Here is a 20,351-nt window from a genome sequence, read left to right as displayed (position 1 = left end):
TATGCCATGCAGTTCTTCTTCAGATCATAATCCTATTAAGACTGACAGTAATGGCTTTGTCCCCTCACACAAATCTATGTTAACAAAATATTCAGGAATAACTTCACATTTCACTCAATTTTTCAGAAAGACCTGACGATCACAACATTATCCGCTTCCTATTTTCCTTTTTAATCGTGATTTGCAACCAATCACGTCTGTCCCTGTCCTACTTCTCAGTGTAAACGCACTTCCATTCATCCATTTTCTACCGATTATTCCCTTCGGGGTCGCGGGGGGTGCTGGAGCCTATCTCAGCTGCATTCGGGCGGAAGGCGGGGTACACCCTGGACAAGTCGCCCCCTCATCACAGGGCCAACACAGATAGACAGACAACATTCACACTCACATTCACACACCAGGGACAATTTAGTGTTGCCAATCAACCTATCCCCAGGTGCATTTCTTTGGAGGTGGGAGAAAGCCGGAGTACCCGGAGGGAATCCACGCAGTCACGGGGAGGACATGCAAACTCCACACAGAAAGATCCCGAGCGCAGGATCGAACTCAGGACCTATTGTGAGGCAGACGCACAAACCCCTCTGTGAAGTGAAGTGAAGTGAATTATATTTATATAGCGCTTTTTCTCTAGTGACTCAAAGCGCTTTTACATAGTGAAACCCAATATCTAAGTTCCATTTAAACCAGTGTGGGTGGCACTGGGAGCAGGTGGGTAAAGTGTCTTGCCCAAGGACACAACGGCAGCGACTAGGATGGCGGAAGCGGGAATCGAACCTGGAACCCTCAAGTTGCTGGCACGGCCACTCTACCAACCGAGCTACGCCTCTTCCACCGTGCTGCCCGTAAACGCACTTAAGCACTCAAAATCCCAAGTATGAAAGTGTAAGAATTGAGAAAATGTTTTCCAGAAAGCAAGGACTTTCAATTAACATGACTTTGCACATGTGGAGAGATTATATTTGATTTATTTATTTTTTTTATTTAAAAAATGTATACAATTGTATGTATACAATTTTGCAGGCCGTTTGATGATGTGAAGACACGAATGCCTTCCAATGTGCTTAGAAGCATGCAAACTATTCTGGTCTGGACTAAAAAAGTAACCTAGTGTAGGGCTGGGCGATATATTGAATATACTCGATATATCGCGGGTTTGTCTCTGTGCAATGTAGAAAATGACTACCGTATTTTTCGGAGTATAAGTCGCACTGGAATATAAGTCGCACCTGCCGAAAATGCATAATAAAGAAGGAAAAAAACATATATAAGTCGCACTGGAGCCCGGCCAAACTATGAAAAAAACTGCGACTAATAGTCCGAAAAATACGGTATATCGTGAGTATTCGAGTATACGTTCTCACGCAGTTGCTTTTAGCTGCGGGCATTACACTACAGGCGTTTCTCACTCTTTCTTGTCTCTCCTTCGCACAGAGACATAAAACAAGCGCACCTTCTTTCATACGTCACAAACTGTCGCGCGTGCAACGTCATACACCCTCGCGGAGCAGAGAGGTAGCGGCATGAGTAACGTTAGCTGTGGTGCAAGCCGAGCGGTGCGAGTGGTAATACGAGAGAAAGAAGGTGCGAATCTGGTAACGAATGAAGGAAGAAGAATTGATTCCCAAGCAAAACAGCACAGGGTGCATCGTCTGGCGGTGGTTTGGCTTCAAGCGGGAAGATGTCGAACAGACAACCGTAATATGTCAAGTATGTGGCAAAAGCGTTGCTGCAAAAAGTAGCAGCACTACTAATTTCTAGCAGCATTTGAAATGTTACTCGCTAGAGAATGAAGAGTGCTTGAAACTCTGCATGCCAACATCTCCGGCCGGTGCCACCAACAAAATGCCCAAGCAACCAGCACTGACCCAATTGAGCCTGGCGTCTTCCATTTCCACATCAACGCCGTATGAAGAAAATAGTCAAAAACAGGTGATAACGTCCGCAGTAACCTGCCACATAGCGAAGGACGAACACTATTTGATTTCTTATTATGCAGCTAATATTTATTTAACAGTTATTGAAATATATTGTGTGACATCATGCACAAAAGTGCACTAATAGCTTATTTTAAAAAATGTGTCGGACAATCTTGCACTTTCTGTTTTGGAAATTACATGAATGTTTGTGCCATTGCTTAATAACTGTTTAATAAATACAGTTTTGGTAAATTGACTTAGTTGTGATTTCCCTCTGTGCATGAAAGTTTAAAATGAGCATATATTAATGCAGTATGAGCAAGAATGTTTTAATGTAGACACATAGAATCATCATACTGGTGTCATTATATGCATCAAGTGTTAATTCAAGGTTAAGGCAAAATATCGAGATATATATCGTGTATCGTGACATGGCCTAAAAATATCAAGATATTAATAAAAGGCCATATCGCCGTGCCCTAACCTAGTGTCATTTTAGTGCAGTGTGGTTTGCGCGCTTATATTTTTGTCAGGGGACCAAATACTGTTCTTATGCAAAAAATTGTGCCTCGATTGGACTGTGGATGTGATGTGTACATTATCCAATGAGCTCACCCACCCTAAACCATCATGACGTCGTCTGGGTTACATACCTTTGCAGGACTTCCCGTTTTAAGGCAATGTGACATTTTACATGTGGCGATGTAAAGAGGATATATATTGTATGTTCCCAGAAATGTACTGCAGAAAGATTTGTAACGACTTCATCGGAATGCAATGAGCAACACTTTATTGAATAGAGTCAGGTATGTTTAACTACTCGCACTGGGTGACATCATATCTATTTTTTTAGTCAGATGGTGTGGTCGTCATTCAGACTTGCCTCACACAGGACTCAGGACTAAAGCCCACTGGTTTCACAGCCCAAAACTCATGTCTCCGGCGGTCTTGGTTCCCCTGTTTTAGATGGTCCTGGATAGGGATGCACGATAATGGAAATTTGAACAAATACCGATAACCGATAACTTACAGACCTTTACAACCGATAGCGATAACCGATATTTATGTATACATATATTTACACAAGACATTGTGAAATTAGAAATTAAGTACAGTACACAATTTGCCCAAAATGTATACACTCTAACAAAACTATACAAACATACTGTAGAGATAAGGCTAATGTCAACTGATATATTTAACTTAACCAAAATTTCAAAACAAATACACTTCCTACTATAACTGGGTTTGTACTGGTATCAGCAAATCTATTGTAATGTTTTTTAATGCCACTTAAAAAAAAATCATGCCCATGTCCAACCGCATATGGTTATTTTATATAGTCAAAAGCTTGCAATTGTCTGTTTATAAACAACTGTAAGCATTTGACAATGACAATGTTGAATAGCTGAACATTTTACAATAACTGTTACTATCTATCCATTTTCTACCGCTTATTTCCATTGGGGTCGCGGGGGGCGCTGGAGCCTATCTCAGCTACAATCGGGCGGAAGGCGGGTTACACCCTGGACAAGTCGCCACCTCATCGCAGGGCCAACACAGATAGACAGACAACATTCACACTCACATTCACACACTAGGGCCAATTTAGTGTTGCCAATCAACTTATCCCCAGGTGCATGTCTTTGGAAGTAGGAGGAAGCCGGAGTACCCGGAGGGAACCCACGCAGTCACGGGGAGAACATGCAAACTCCACACAGAAAGATCCCGAGCCCGGGATTGAACCCAAGACTACTCAGGACCTTCGTATTGTGAGGCAGATGCACTAACCCCTCTGCCACCGTGAAGTTACTATCTAGTGAATTAGAAATGGCTCACAAGACTGTTTCATCTGAGAATTTATTTTTATTTATTTATTTTTCTGTAGTGGTAGAAGCAGCTGACAGTTGTGGTGGAGACAGCAGAAGTGGCTCTGTTGGTCATGCCAAAGAGATTTGGCACCATTAACTTCTGCCTGCCTTTCATAGCTGACTTGTGATTAGCTAATGGCATGTGTGTGATTTCACTAAGTTGATGCCCATTGAGCAAAGTTTGGAAGTCTTTTTGCACATGTTGCAGAACGCCAGACTCTGGGTTTACACTTGACAGGCTTTAACCAAGTTTTGAAAAGTTATCCAGCTCACCACTTTTGCTTTAACTTGCAGTTTCATATTTTCTCAACATGTATTAATGTTCTTGCATTCGCCACAACATAAGCACGTTCACAGGATGTAGCATCAAAGCATAAGGTGTTCTGACTTTGTGCACGGCCGTAGACAATAGCCAATTAAAAGATTCCGCCTGACATCACACTGTGCTGTCAATCAAAATGATTATTGGAGAACTGCACTTAAATCCTCTAAACATCAAATTCTGAATTAGTTGATCAATTTAATATACTCAGAAGTAATTTTTTTAAATTGTATCTGATTAAAAACATGCTGTAAAATTGGGTATTCTCTGAAAACATGCCTTACAATACTCACAAACTGGAGGATACTTTTTTAATCAGGATACAATTTTTTTAAATAGTCGAAAGGTTTTATGGAAAAATAAATGAACATCATCCTAGGAATTCAAATGATGCATGTGGTCGGAAATGGATGACTGATTTAAACATTTTAGAAAAACACATCATGGAATGATAATTGGAAAAATGCCAAAAAGCCCTTTGGATGCATTAGAAATAGTCTGACTCAAATAAACATCTTGAATATATTTTATTTTACACCCTCACTGTTGTTTAAAATAGGTACAGTTGACGGCAAGTTTTGTATAACGTGTCAGGCAGCTAAGGAACTATTATTCATTTACTGCGGGCATGTGAGAAAATGAGTTGTCTGTTGCAAAAATTGCATTGTTTGTCCATCCTGGGCCACCGTAGGTCACGTGAGGTGCCTGCCTCACAAGAGTTGCTAATAATAGCCAAGTTAGCTCATGTGTGTTGAACTGGAGACTGAAATAATGAAGTCGCGTATGAAACAAGCTCAGCCTTCTCATTAACATGACATGGTTTCAGAGCTAAGGACTAAAGACAAAAGACTGGCATGGCCGTTTGATTTTGCCGTCTGGCGGAGTGGAGGCAGCACTTATAAAGCTTTCGGACTTTACCAGACTTCTTATACCCAGTTTGAAAGCCAGATTCGAAATAAAGAAACACACACAGACAAACCAATTTATTTATAACTTCAACATTATTAAGTTCATTTTCATTTGTCGTTTGATTGATTGGCGGATAGACTATCGGCTCAGTCCTACTATCGTATTACATTGTTTAATGCCTCGGGACATCCTATTTATAGTTTTTTAATGCCATTTAGGCTTTTTATTGCCTTGCGGAAACCCTGTGTAATTTTTTATCCATGTAAACAGTTAAAATGATTATGTAGAACAAAAAAATACTGGAATTTGTTAATATTTCAACCTTTCAATTAATTAATTGATAGACAAACAAGCAACAACAACACTAATACAAATGGAGTCACAACTTCTGTTGAGTGACAAAAATGAAATAATAAAACTATATCTGGCAGTAATAATAAAATAAAATAGTGCAATGAGTGCCTGTCCCTTAGAAAAGCAACATGTAATTGTAGAACACAGGTAAATCAGAGTTAAAATGATAAACTTCATTTTTGCCACTAAGATATTATAAAAGTTAACTAACAATTACCTGTGACTCCAGATGAACCATGAAGTTAAACATAAAAAACTACTCATTTTGTTGTTAACTTCTTTAGTCTCGGCCTGGGCGGTGTGGCCTAAAAATAAAATCCCCAATTAAAAAAAAAAAAAAAATTGCTTTACTTTACTTACTTTTTGCTAAATTCTAATTTAAATAATGTTGTTCTTTTTAGATCAGATATAAATTGTACTTTTTATGGAATCATTTTCAAAAAACTGAATTAAGAAAGTAGCCAGGCAGCAGCACAAGCCACAACAGAGAGACCAACGACAAACACGAAAGTGATAAGCCATTATTATTATCGGCTCATTTTATTGGTTAATTTTTTATTATCGTTATCATTTACATTATCGATGTGACGTCATAATTGCCATTATCGGTCGATAATTGCCATTATCGGTCGATAATTATCAGCCGCCAATAACATCGTGCATCCCTAGTCATGGACCGTTTTTACACTTGACCCAACGAAATGTTCTCGCAGTTTTAACCAAACCATAAATTACATGTGTGAACGCACCCTTAGGCAAGAGGCCTCAGTAGATGTGGCAGAGGTGAACACTTGTCACACGTGCGACAGCAAACCAGACCTACATTCCAATTTGGTGATACCATTAAGCTGAAAATCAAGAATATGTCCTCTATCAATCAAAATTCTGATTTTGATTGGCGGAGCCGTACCTCGTGGGATGGCTTAACTCATATGCAATAGGACAGTAGATGTTTTGATCTGATCAACGAGACCGTAAAGTCGATAAAAGCTGCGCCAATCAAAACTTTGTTCCAGCCATTGACAATACTTAGAATACTTAAATAATTTCCCCCACCTTCAAGTCTGTACAGAACAGGGGTGTCCAAACTTTTTCCAGCAAGGGCCACCTACATCAAAATAGAAGGTTGCGGAGGGCACTTAATACATATTTTATATTAAAGATACTAAAATTAATTAATTGTAGATCAATGTATGGTAAACTATCTAAATAAATGTTTCGTAGCACAGAAAAAATTTAGGAGCAATTGGTAATGTCTTCAATATCCATCCATCCATTTTCTACCGCTTGTCCCTTTTGGGGTCGCGGGGGGTGCTGGAGCCTATCTCAGCTGCATTCGAGTGGGTCATGTCATGAGACATGCAAATATAAATTAAATACATAGAGGACATAAGTAAAGGATATTAAATGAGCTCAAATATACCTACAAACGAGGCATAATCATGCAATATGTGCATACAGCTAGCCTAAATAACATATTAGCATTGATTAGCTTGCAGTCATGCACTGACCAAATATGCCTGATCAGCACTCCAGCAAATCAATAAAATCAACAAAGCTCACCTTTGTGCATTCATGCACAGTATAAAACGCTTGGTGGAGAAAATTAGACAAAGAAAGAGTGGCATAAACACATCTTTTTGTGGCAGCATCGAAGAAAGCTGTACATGTCAACAAACTACGATGAGTTCAAGGATCGCTGAAATTAGTAAGACAAAACAGTGCTTGCCAAATACTCTCATCAGTGAAGTATGTTTAATATAAACAGTGGAATTTCTAACAATTAGGAAGGTTTGTGTCATGTTTGTTCTCCTACAGAAAATATATTAAAACAAAAAACGTTTTTTTTTCTACATCTTTTTCCATTTTCACACATCTGAAAGAGGTCCAGGGAGCCACTAGGGCGGTGCTAGAGCCGCGGGTTGCTGACCCCTGAGCTAACCGCTAAAGCTTCAATGTTAACCAATGTTAGACCAGCTCAGTGGCCTAGTACAGTGTTTTTCAATCTTTTTTGAGGCAAGGCACATTTTTTTCATAAAAAATCCGGAGGCATACCACCGGCAGAAAACGTTAAAATATGAAACTCCACCAGGTCGTCGTGCCTTATTTTGAGTTTTTGGGTGTTTTCTTGTGTGTAGTGCTTTGGTTCTTGTCTTGCGCTGTTATTTTGGTGGCCCTTCCTGTTTTGTTAATGTTTTCCTGTAGCAGTTTCATGTCTTCCTTTGAGCGCTAATCCCTGCACCTGCTTTGTGTTAGCAAGCAAGACTATTTAAATTGTTGCTATTCTTCTTTGTGTGGACATTGTTGATTGCCAAGTCATGTACGGATGTACTTTGTGGACACCATCTCTGCTTCACACGCTGCAAGTTTTTGCTGTCATCCAGCATTTTGTTTCTGTTTACTTTGTAGCCAGTTCAGTTTTACTTTCGTTTTGCATAGCCATCCCTATGCTTCAATGCATTTTCCTTTCGCTTTTGTTAATTTTTGATTTAAGCGTTACATACCTTTTTACCTTTTGTATATTGGGTTCACGACAAACCGTCCTCATCTCACCCGACACATTCCGACTTTTACAAAGCAATTAACTACCTGCTGCCACCTACTGACGTGGAGTATTACATGGTTACTCTGCCGAGCTCTACACAGCACAGACACTAAGGAACGACACATTATTTGCAGATTATAAATATTGATTTGCAAAAAAAAAATTTGGGACCTATTAGGTGAAGTTGCATAATTTCCCACGGCACACCAGACAATATCTCATGGCACACCAGTGGCCTAGAACAGTGGTTTTCAAATGGGGGTACGCGTACCCCTGGGGGTATTTGAAGCTATGCCAAGGGGTACGTGAGATTTTTTTTTAATATTCTAAGAATAGCAACAATTCAAAAATCCTTTATAAATATATTTATTGAATAATACTTCAACAAAATATGAATGTAAGTTCAAAAAACTGAACATCAAATCAAGTAGGCTATTCCATTCATTACCATAAACCCAGAGTTTACCCCATACCATGATGGTTTGACCCTCACTAAAATGTTTGTCAAAAAGAACTGTGAAAAGAAATGCAACAATGCAATATTCAGTGTTGACAGCTGGATTTTTTTGTGGACATGTTCCATAAATATTGATGTAAAGATTTCTTTTTTTGTGAAGAAATGTTTAGAATTAAGTTCATGAATCCAGATGGATCTCTATTACAATCCCCAAAGAGGGCACTTTAAGTTGATGATTACTTCTATGTGTAGAAATCTTTATTTATAATTGAATCACATGTTTATTTTTCAACAAGTTTTTAGTTATTTTTATATCTTTTTTTCCAAATAGTTCAAGAAAGACCACTACAAATGAGCAATATTTTGCACTGTTATACAATTTAAAAAATCAGAAACTGATGACATAGTGCTGTATTTTACTTCTTTATCTCTTTTTTTCAACCAAAAATGCTTTGCTCTGATTAGGTGGTACTTGAATTAAAAAAATTTTCACATGGGGTACATCACTGAAAAAAGGTTGAGAACCACCAGCCTAGTAGACCAGCTCAGTGGTTAGAGTGCCCGCCTTGAGACTGGGAGGTTGTGAGTTCAAACCCCGGCCGAGTCATACCAAAGACTACAAAAAATGGGACCCGTTGCCTCCCTGCTTGGCACTCAGCATCAAGGGTTGGAATTGGGGGTTAAATCACCAAATGATTCCCGAGCGCAGCCACCGCTGCTGCCCACTGCTCCCCTCACCTCCCAGGGGGTGAACAAGGGGCTGGGTCAAATGCAGAGGATAATTTCACCACACCCAGTGTGTGTGTGACAATCATTGGGACTTTAACTTTAAGTTAGGGCAATCAATCCAGATGTACAGCATGAGCACATAAAGGATACTAAAGTGATTAGATCAATATTTTTATTTTTCAATTTTTTATTTTGTTGTATACAAACTAAGGTAGTGGGTTTCTGGATACAGGAAGTCTTTGATGGCAAAACCCAAATTATTTATATGGGAGCCAGTAGTAGTTTTTTTTTTTTTTAAATATTTTTTTAGAGTGTCCGCCCTGAGACAGGGAGGTTGTGAGTTCAAACCACGGCCGAGTCATACCAAAAACTACAAACACGGGACCCATTGCCTCCCTGCTTGGCACTCAGCATCAAGGGTTGGAATTGGGGGTTAAATCACCAAATAATTCCCGAGCGCAGCCATCTTCGCTGCTCACTGCTCCCCTCACCTCCCAGGGGGTGAACATGGGGCTGGGTCAAATGCAGAGGATAATTTCCCCACACCCAGTGTGTGTGTGACAATCATTGGGACTTTAACTTTAAGTTGGGGCAATCAATCCAGATGTACAGCATGAGTACACAAATGATACTAAAGTGATTAGATCAGTGGTTCTTAACCTGGGTTCGATCGAACCCTAGGGGTTCGGTGAGTTGGCCTCAGGGGTTCGGCGGAGCCTCCGCCACAGAGGTAAAGACACATCCGACTTATCGTGTAAATAAAAACTTCTCCCTATCAGCGTATTATGGATACCCCCAAACAATGTTCCCTCTAATTTTCCATCTGATATGCAGGTTGTTTGATTGATCGATTGAAACTTCTATCAGCAGATTGCAAAGGAAGAGAATACACAGTACAGTTTACACAGTACAGTACATATTCCGTACAATCGGCGACTAAATGGTAACACCCGAATACGTTTTTCAACTTATTTAAGTCGGGGTCCACGTTAATCAATTCATGGTACCGTATTTTTCGGAGTATAAGTCGCACCGGAGTATAAGTCGCACCTGCCGAAAATGCATAATAAAGAAGGAAAAAAACATATATAAGTCGCACAGGAGCTAATAAAAACTATGAAAAAAAACTGCGACTTATAGTCCGAAAAATACGGTATTTATTATTATTATTGGGGGCGGTATAGCTCGGTTGGTAGAGCGGCCGTGCCAGCAACTTGAGGGTTCCAGGTTCGATCCCCGCTTCCGCCATCCTAGTCACTGTCGTTGTGTCCTTGGGCAAGACGCTTTACCCACCTGCTCCCAGTGCCACCCACACTGGTTTAAATGTAACTTAGATATTGGGTTTCACTATGTAAAGCGCTTTGAGTCACTAGAGAAAAGCGCTATATAAATATAATTCAATTCAATTCAATGGTAATGTGTGTAAGGTGTGTAATTTTTTGTGAGTTCATGCACTGTGTTGGTTTTGTTCTTTGAACAAGGTGATGTTCATGCACGGTTCATTTTGTGCACCAGTAAAAAAAAAAAAAAAACTTTTTCTTGAATTTGAAAAAAAAAAACATTTTATTTTTCACTAAAGAAGGGTTCGGTGAATGCGCATATGAAACTGGTGGGGTTCGATACCTCCAACAAGGTTAAGAACCACTGGATTAAATCAATATTTTTCTTTTTCTATTTCTTATTTTCACCCCCCAAACAAATAGTCGTTTTTGTTGTATACAAACTAAGGTAGTGGGTCTCTGGATACAGGAAGGCTTTGATGGCAAAACCCAAATGATGTTAAAGGGGAACATTATCACCAGACCTATGTAAGCGTCAATATATACCTTGATGTTGCAGAAAAAAGACCATACCGGTATATTTTTTTAACCGATTTCCGAACTCTAAATGGGTGAATTTTGGCGAATTAAACGCCTTTCTAATATTCGCTCTCGGAGCGACAATCCGCCATTTTCTCAAACCCCGAGTCAAATCAGCTCTGTTATTTTCCATTTTTTCGACTGTTTTCCGTACCTTGGAGACATCATGCCTCGTCGGTGTGTTGTCGGAGGGTGTAACAACACAAACAGGGACGGATTCAAGTTGCACCAGTGGCCCAAAGATGCGAAAGTGGCAAGAAATTGGACGTTTGTTCCGCACACTTTACCGACGAAAGCTATGCTACGACAGAGATGGCAAGAATGTGTGGATATCCTGCGACACTCAAAGCAGATGCATTTCCAACGATAAAGTCAAAGAAATCTGCCGCCAGACCCCCATTGAATCTGCCGGAGTGTGTGAGCAATTCAGGGACAAAGGACTTCGGTAGCACGGCAATCAATGGCGGCAGTTTGTTCCCGCAGACGAGCGAGCTAAACCCCCTGGATGTCTTGGCTCACACCGTCCCTTATGCCACCGAAGATGACCAAGAGAAGAATATCGACCCTAGCTTCCCTGGCCTGCTGACATCAACTCCAAAACTGGACAGATCAGCGGATGAGGGTATGTCTACAGAATATATTAATTGATGAAAATTGGGCTGTCTGCACTCTCAAAGTGCATGTTGTTGCCAAATGTATTTCATATGCTGTAAACCTAGTTCATAGTTGTTAGTTTCCTTTAATGCCAAACAAACACATACCAATCGTTGGTTAGAAGGCGATCGCCGAATTCGTCCTCACTTTCTCCCGTGTCGCTGGCTGTCGTGTCGTTTTCGTCGGTTTCGCTTGCATACGGTTCAAACCGATATGGCTCAATAGCTTCAGTTTCTTCTTCAATTTCGTTTTCGCTACCTGCCTCCACACTACAACCATCCGTTTCAATACATTCGTAATCTGTTGAATCGCTTAAGCCGCTGAAATCCGAGTCTGAATCCGAGCTAATGTCGCTATAGCTTGCTGTTCTTTCCGCCATGTTTGTTTGTGTTGGCTTCACTATGTGACGTCACAGGAAAATGGACGGGTGTTTATAACGATGGTTAAAATCAGGCATTTTGAAGCTTTTTTTAGGGATATTGCGTGATGGGTAAAATTTTGAAAAAAACTTCGAAAAATATAATAAGCCACTGGGAACTGATTTTTAATGGTTTTAACCATTCTGAAATTGTGATAATGTTCCCCTTTAATGGGAGCCAGTAGTACTTTTTTTAATATATATATATATATATATATATATATATATTATATTTATAAAAAACGATTTACAAATGGCCTTATAGTCCCACTTTCGACACCTTTGCTGACATGCAGTGTTTCATTGTTTCCGTGTGACACATGAAATAAGTGCTAGCAAGCAATTGAAGGGTTGGGAAATGACGTTACATGGTAAACAATGAGTTAGTCTGTGTATTTAGGCCCCAAGTCTAACGCACCTGTTCCTTTTCTAAAGGAAAAAAGGCTGACCTATTGGGCCAAAAGTTACCCATATTGTTAGCTTTGTTTGCTGGGGTCAAGCTCTTGGGGACAACCGCTGCTTACCTGAAGTTTGTCGCTGTCACTGTCTCGGTCCACTTCCCCGATGTAGTACTGCTCCATCCACCGCCGGGCGTTGTCGGAGTGCCGATGCGGGGGTCCCTCCATCTCCCCGCTCACATCTTTCCCCGACCGGCCGAGTATCAGCGCTTGTCCCCCGGGGTGCCGCCGCAAGAAAGCCGTCACGTCGTACACTCTCGTGCCCAACAGCACCCAGCAGGAGTCCTCCGTGCAGTGGCGGGCCACCTCCCGCTCCGTGAAGAACCGGGGGGATGTGGAAGGAGACATTTCTGACAGCGCGGATGCGGAATCCACCTCTACCGAAGTTTTGAAAGGAGGAGAGGGAAAAGAAGCTCCACGGGTGACCAGGCCAGGACTTGCCGTTGAGGCAGTTAACACCCAGACTTGCGCAAAGGCAAAGTACACACGGGAGGAGAGAGCGGAAAGGCGGGGACTGTGATGCGTTAAATAAATCGGAAGAATTCTCACTCATACATAACGCACAGTGCGTGTGCGCCAGTTATGAGCTTATATGTAGCTAAAACAATGAAAAATACAATAAGATTTGCTTTGAGTTAATTTTGTAGGATTTGTCTTTCACCTTTCACTGGCGCTATTTTACACTAGATTATATTTTTAGTAAAGACCTGACTGTCATTAAACGCCGCATCACATCCCGCCGCACCTGTTGCTCGGAAGGCAGCAACTCATGTGGAGTTTGACGAGAACGCCTGCCGATTATGTATGACTATAATTTTCAAAAAGTCTTAGTTGTAAGTCTTATTTCGCATTAACCTTTTTTAGCTGTTATTATGAATGCACTAAATAATAAGATTGCTGATGATAAAAATAACTTTCTCGTTAATGATTAGTGTGTACTCTCCTTAAAAAAAGATTTAATATATGGTATCAATTATAATGTATACAGTTAAACGTTTTATTCATACAGCCAGTGCTGTGTGTGTTTGGTAAACAGGGCGCGTATTTGTTTTTTACACATCTTATCTTTGCCGCTCCTGGTGCTGCTTTCATGTTTCTGTCGGAATTTGGCGTTTCCCCCAGTGGCTCTGTATTAATTGAAGCAATGCAATCTTTTAGAAATGTCCTTTTTGTTTCCTGTAACGTTTCCTACAAAAGGCTATCATAGCAACATACATTGTTTCTGGTTCTGAAACATTATGTTAAGTGCCTAAAACGTCACGTATTAGACTTGTGCTGATGATACCGACAGCACTTGAAAGCAACATTTTGGCTCCAGCACTGGTTCACGAGCGTCCCCTACAGAGCTGTTAAATTCAGTCCTGGACATCATCCAGAAACTAGTGAGACCAGCGTTCATTTAACAGTATGTGTATACCACTGCCTTCAGGACACATTATTTTGATGCATAAAACCCAAAACCAGTGAAGTTGGCTCGGTGTGTAAATCGTATATAAAAACAGAATACAATGATTTGCAAATCCTTTTCAACTTATATTCAATTGTATAGACTGCGAAGACAAGATATTTAATGTTCGAACTGAGAAACTTCTTTTTTTTTTTTTGCAAATAATCATTACCTTTGAATTTAATGGCAGCAACACATTGCAAAAAAGTTGGCACAGGGGCATGTTTACCACTGGCCTTTCTTTTTAACAACACTCAGTAAACATTTGGGAACTGAGGAGACCAATTTTTGAAGCTTTTCGGGTGGATTTCTTTCCCATTCTTGCTTGATGTACAGCTTAAGTTGTTCAACAGTCCGGGGGTCTCCGTTGTCGTATTTTAGGCTTTATAATGCGCCACACATTTTCAATGGGAGACAGGTCTGGACTACAGGCAGGCCAGTCTAGTACTCGCACTCTTTTACTAAGAAGCCACGCAGTTGTAACACATGGCTTGGCATTGTCTTGCTGAAATAAGCAGGGGCGTCCATGATAACGCTGCTTGGATGGCAACATATGTTGCTCCAAAACCTGTATGTACCTTTCAGCATTAATGGTGCCTTCACAGATAAGTTACCCATGCCTTGGGCACTAATACACCCCCACACCATCAGAGATGCTGGCTTTTGAACTTTGTGCCTGTAACAGTCCGGATGGTTCTTTTCCTCTTTGGTCCGGAGGACACGACATCCACAGTTTCCAAAAACAATTTGAATTGTGGACTCGTCAGACCACAGAACACTTTTCCACTTTGCATCAGTCCATCTTGGATGAGCTCGGACCCAGAGAAGCCGGCTGCGTTTCTGGGTGTTGTTGATAAATGGCTTTCGCTTTGCATAGTAGAGTTTTAACTTGCACTTACAGATGTAGCGACAAACTGTAGTTATTGACAGTGGTTTTCTGAAGTGTTCTATGTGGAGATATCCTTTACACACTTATGTCGCGTTTTGATGCAGTACTGTCTGAAGGATCCAAGGTCCGTAATACCATCGCTTGCGTGCAGTGATTTCTCCAGTTTCTCTGAACCTTTTGATGATATTACAGACCGTAGATGGTGAAATCCCTAAATTCCTTGCAATAGCTTGTTGAGAAATGTTGTTCTTAAACTGTTGGACAATTCGCTCAGGCATTTGTTCACAAAGTGGTGACCCTCGCCCAATCCTTGTTTGTGAATGACTGAGCATTTCATGGAAGCTGCTTCTATACCCAATCATGGCACCCACCTGTTCCCAATGAGCCTGTTCACCTGTGTGATGTTCCAAATGAGTGTTTGATGAGCATTCCTCAACTTTCTCTATCTTTTTTGCCACTTGTGCCAGCTTTTTTGAAACATGTTGCAGGCATCAAAACTTCCAAATGACCTAATATTTGCAAAAAATAACAAACTTTACCAGTTCGAACGTTAAGTATCTTGTCTTTGCATTGCATTCAATTGAATATCAGTTGAAAATGATTTGCAAATCATTGTATACTGTTTTTATTTACGACTTGCATGCCAACTTCACTGGTTTTGGGTTTTGTACTTCCTGAACACCGACCACATGCCCTTTAGCAAAGCACTGACCCTGACCAGCCTCAGATCAGCGCTTATCTTACATCTCCTTGCATGCTTGGTCCTGTGTAATTCTTAGTGTAAACATCAGAGTTTTCTCGTGGTGTAAAAAAACAAAAAAATATCAACCATTAAGATTGGAAATAATATCACATACGATGTAAACATTATTAACCAACCCAGAGGTACTGTCTCCCATGTCCATGCAATGAGACCCTGTGGAACTCCGGGCGGCTTTCATCCACCCCTCGGGGCCCTGCCACAGAGGAGCTTTTTAATCACCTCGGCCATTCCACCCCTGAGTACACCCACTCTACTTTCTTAGTATGAAGACATATTTGAGGAGGTCTTCGAAGCACTCCCCCACCCCCACCGACCCACAATGTCTAAATTATCACTGTCAATTTCATAGGAGCGGCTTCTTTCACATAATCAAGGATGTTTAATCTTTATCCTTAATGATGTTTGCGGCAGTTGAGCAGCTTGGACCAGTGTGGTGATCAGCGTTTCTCTCCTTTCTGAGCATTTCTGTTGTCATCTGGTTTCATTTGGTGACCAGCGGTGGGTAGTGCCACGCATTTACTCTGTTACATTTACTTGAGTTACATTTACTCTGGTACATTTACAAACCCTGTTTCCATATGAGTTGGGAAATTGTGTTAGATGTAAATATAAACGGAATACAATGATTTGCAAATCCTTTTCAACCCATATTCAGTTGAATGCACTACAAAGACAAGATATTTGATGTTCAAACTCATAAAATTTTATTTTTTTTGCAAATAATAATTAATTTAGAATTTCATGGCTGCAACACGTGCCAAAGTAGTTGGGAAAGGGCATGTTCACCACTGTGTTAAATGGCCTTTCCTTTTAACAACACTCAGTAAACATTTGGGAACTGAGGAGAGCCATTTTTTTAGCTTCTCAGGTGGAATTCTTTCCCATTCTTGCTTGATGTACAGCTAAAGTTGTTCAACAGTCCGGGGTCTCCGTTGTGGTATTTTAGGCTTCATAATGCGCCACACATTTTCAATGGGAGACAGGTCTGGACTACAGGCAGGCCAGTCTAGTACCCGCACTCTTTTACTATGAAGTCAAGTTGATGTAACACGTGGCTTGACATTGTCTTGCTGAAATAAGCAGGGGCGTCCATGGTAACGTTGCTTGGATGGCAACAAATGTTGCTCCAAAACCTGTATGTACCTTTCAGCATTAATGGCGCCTTCACAGATGTGTAAGTTACCCATGTCTTGGGCACTAATACACCCCCATACCATCAAAGATGCTGGCTTTTCAACTTTGCGCCTATAACAATCCGGATGGTTCTTTTCCTCTTTGGTCTGGAGGACACGACGTCCACAGTTTCCAAAAACAATTTGAAATGTGGACTCGTCAGACCACAGAACACTTTTCCACTTTGTATCAGTCCATCTTAGATGAGCTCAGGCCCAGCGAAGCCGACGGCGTTTCTGGGTGTTGTTGATAAACGGTTTTCGCCTTGCATAGGAGAGTTTTAACTTGCACTTAAAGATGTAGCGACCAACTGTAGTTACTGACAGTGGGTTTCTGAAGTGTTCCTGAGCCCATGTGGTGATATCCTTCACACACTGATGTCGCTTGTTGATGCAGTACAATCTGGGGGATCGAAGGTCGTGGGCTTAGCTGCTTACGTGCAGTGATTTCTCCAGATTCTCTGAACCCTTTGATGATATTACGGACCGTAGATGGTGAAATCCCTAAATTCCTTGCAATAGCTGGTTGAGAAAGGTTTTTCTTAAACTGTTCAACAATTTGCTCACGCATTTGTTGACAAAGTGGTGACCCTCGCCCCATCCTTGCTTGTGAATGACTGAGCATTGCATGGAATCTACTTTTATACCCAATCATGACACCCACATGTTCCCAATTTGCCTGTTCACCGATGAGATGTTCCAAATAAGTGTTTGATGAGCATTCCTCAACTTTATCAGTATTTATTGCAACCTTTCCCAACTTCTTTGTCACGTGTTACTCAGGCTTCCTCCCACCTCTAAAGACATGCACCTGGGGATAGGTTGATTGGCAACACTAAAAAATTGGCCCTAGTGTGTGTATGTGAGTGTGAATGTTGTCTGTCTATCTGTGTTGGCCCTGCGATGAGGTGGCGATTCGTCCAGGGCAGGCCTGGGCATTTATTTTGACTCGGGGGTCAAATTTAGAGAAAAAAATGTGCCTGGGGGCCGGTATATCTATTTTATTAGAAAAACTAATACAAAACCTCACAATAAAGTCTGATTGAATGCTAAAACTGTTATGACAGACCGCCTGATTGAAAAGCTTAACGGGCCGCATGTGGCCCCCGGGCCTTAATTTGCCCAGGTCTGGTCCAGGGTGTACCCCACCTTCCGCCCGAATGCAGTCGAGATAGGCTACAGCACCCCCCGCCACCCCGAAAGGGACAAGCGATAGAAAATGGATGGATGGATGGATCTGATTTACCTAATTAATAATGAATTCATTAAATTTTCAGAACAATAAAAAAAAAAACAGCTGTAGGTCGAGATTGGCCCCCCACACTTCAGACAGTCTGCTGTAAAATAACAGTTTTTTTATCCGAGTACAATTTTTGGATACTCTACCCTCTTGTGGTGGTAACTTTCCGACACACTGCCAACTGAGAAATTATTTTACCCTATGCTTGGTACTGCCCAACATCTTTGCAAGCATTTCTCTGACAAAACGCTAGGGGGTGGTGTTTCCCTGAGAGTGAGTTGTTGATTAGCTTGTGTTGCAACCTGTGTAAAAACAGGAAAGCCTACACACAGAAAATTATGCATCCATCCATCCAGCCATCCATTTTCTACCGCTTGTCCCGTTCGGGGTCGCGGGGGTGCTGGAGCCTATCTCAGCCACATTCGGGCGGAAGGCGGGGTACACCCTGGACAAGTCGCCACCTCATCGCAGGGCCAACACAGATAGACAGACAACATTCACACTCACATTCACACACTAGGGCCAATTTAGTGTTGCCCAGGTGCATGTCTTTGGAGGTGGGAGGAAGCCGGAGTACCCGGAGGGAACCCACGCAGTCACGGGGAGAACATGCAAACTCCATACAGAAAGATCCCGAGCGCAGGATCGAACCCAGGATCTTCGTGTTGTGAGGCAGATGCACTAACCCCTCTGCCACCGTGCTGCCCCACAGAAAATGATGTTTAAAAAAAAAAAAAAACTGCCAATTAACAGCTCTGTAATTTGATTTTTTTGCAGGTGCACATACGGGATGGGCAATTTGGTCTATTATATATCATATAATTTATTATAGTATATTACAGCGACACAATATATTATTTGACATATAAATGACCATAGAACCATTTCATGATGAGTTACAAAGGCTCCTAATATAGCTGCTAACAAAGATGGTTATATCATTTCCGGTTTTATTATTTTGTCAAAACTATTATTAATCTACTTTCTAATTTACTGTAAATATCCAGTTCTGCTGCTCAGTGGCCTTGTGGTTAGAGTGTCCGCTCTGAGATTGGTAGGGCGTGAGTTCAAACCCCGGCCGAGTCATACCAAAGACTATAAAAATGGGACCCATTACCTCCCTGCTTGGCTCTCAGCATCAAGGGTTGGAATTTGGGGTTAAATCACCAAAATGATTCCTGAGCGCGGCCACCGCTGCTACTCACTGCTCCCCTCACCTCCCAGGGGGTGGATCAAGGGGATGGGTCAAATGTAGAGGATAATTTCACCACGTGTGTGTGACTATCAGTGGTACTTTAGTTACTTTCTGTTGTAACATGGTTTTATTTTATTTACACTTCTGTTAAAAAGTAATAAACTATTTTTTTATTTTTAGGCAGTTTTGGCCCTGCCAATTCCGATATTGATACTTACAATTGTCAAGATGATTGAATTATTAGATTTTTGATCACAATTATAATCAGACAAAACCATAAGGTGGACGTTTAACCATATCAATTGAACATTAGAATATTTTTTCTACTATTCACTCCGCTTTAAATCCTTTGATTAAAGCCTTCCTGTGTCCAGGGACTTTCCCGATTTTGTAAACAATGACAAAAATGACAAAAGATATTTTGATGGTAAAAAATGTTTTTTGAATCCCTGTAGTATCGACCATACACTGAAACTATACTTGGTATTGTTACTGTCAACATTCTGTTTATATTCAACAGCTCACATACTACTTAAATTATCTCACACACACACTATTGAAATCCTCTCACACACACACTACTGAAATCATCTCATACACACTGCTGAAATGTTTTTTCTCCCTCAAACACTACTGAAATCCTTTCACACACTCTACTGAATCATTTCATAAAAACTACTGAAATGTTTTTCTGTCATATACACTACTGAACTCCTCTCACACACTACTGAAATTATATCATACACACAATTGAAATCCTCTCTCTCACACACACACTGCTGAAATTCTCTCATGCACACAACTGAAACTGAGAGCGTTTTATTCATGTGTGTGAGAGCAATCATTTTCCCGTTGTTTATGTGAAAGTGTTTCATTAGTGTGTGAGAGGCTTTCAGTAGTGTGAGTGAGAGGATTTCAGTAGTGTACCATGAATTGATTAACGTGGACCCGACTTAAACAAGTTGAAAAACTTATTCGGGTGTTACCATTTAGTGGTCAATTGTACGGAATATGTACTGTACTGTGCAATCTACTAATAAAAGTCTCAATCAATCAATCAAAGAGGATTTCCATAGTGTGAGTGAAAGAATTAAGTAGTGTGTGTGAGAGGATTTCCGTAGAGTGTATGACAGAGAAAAAATATCAGTCTATG

At 40.9% G+C, this 20,351-nt stretch overlaps 1 protein-coding gene across 1 annotated transcript in view; it reads right to left on the bottom strand.

Moving 5' to 3' along the window:
* Positions 1–12,961, bottom strand: part of fa2h (fatty acid 2-hydroxylase) — a 58,875-nt gene extending 45,914 nt beyond the window's left edge. Inside the window, exon 1 of the mRNA XM_061969829.2 lies at positions 12,559–12,961. Within this exon, the coding sequence (XP_061825813.1) occupies positions 12,559–12,840 (282 nt within the window). The 5' untranslated portion in view covers positions 12,841–12,961. The remainder of the gene's footprint in view (positions 1–12,558) is intronic.
* Positions 12,962–20,351: the final 7,390 nt, after the last annotated feature.

Source organism: Nerophis lumbriciformis, linkage group LG10, assembly GCF_033978685.3.
Source record: "Nerophis lumbriciformis linkage group LG10, RoL_Nlum_v2.1, whole genome shotgun sequence".
Lineage (NCBI taxonomy): Eukaryota > Metazoa > Chordata > Actinopteri > Syngnathiformes > Syngnathidae > Nerophis > Nerophis lumbriciformis.
The sequence above is the reverse complement of the archived record's forward strand: the minus strand, read 5'-3'. Positions and strand labels throughout refer to the sequence as shown.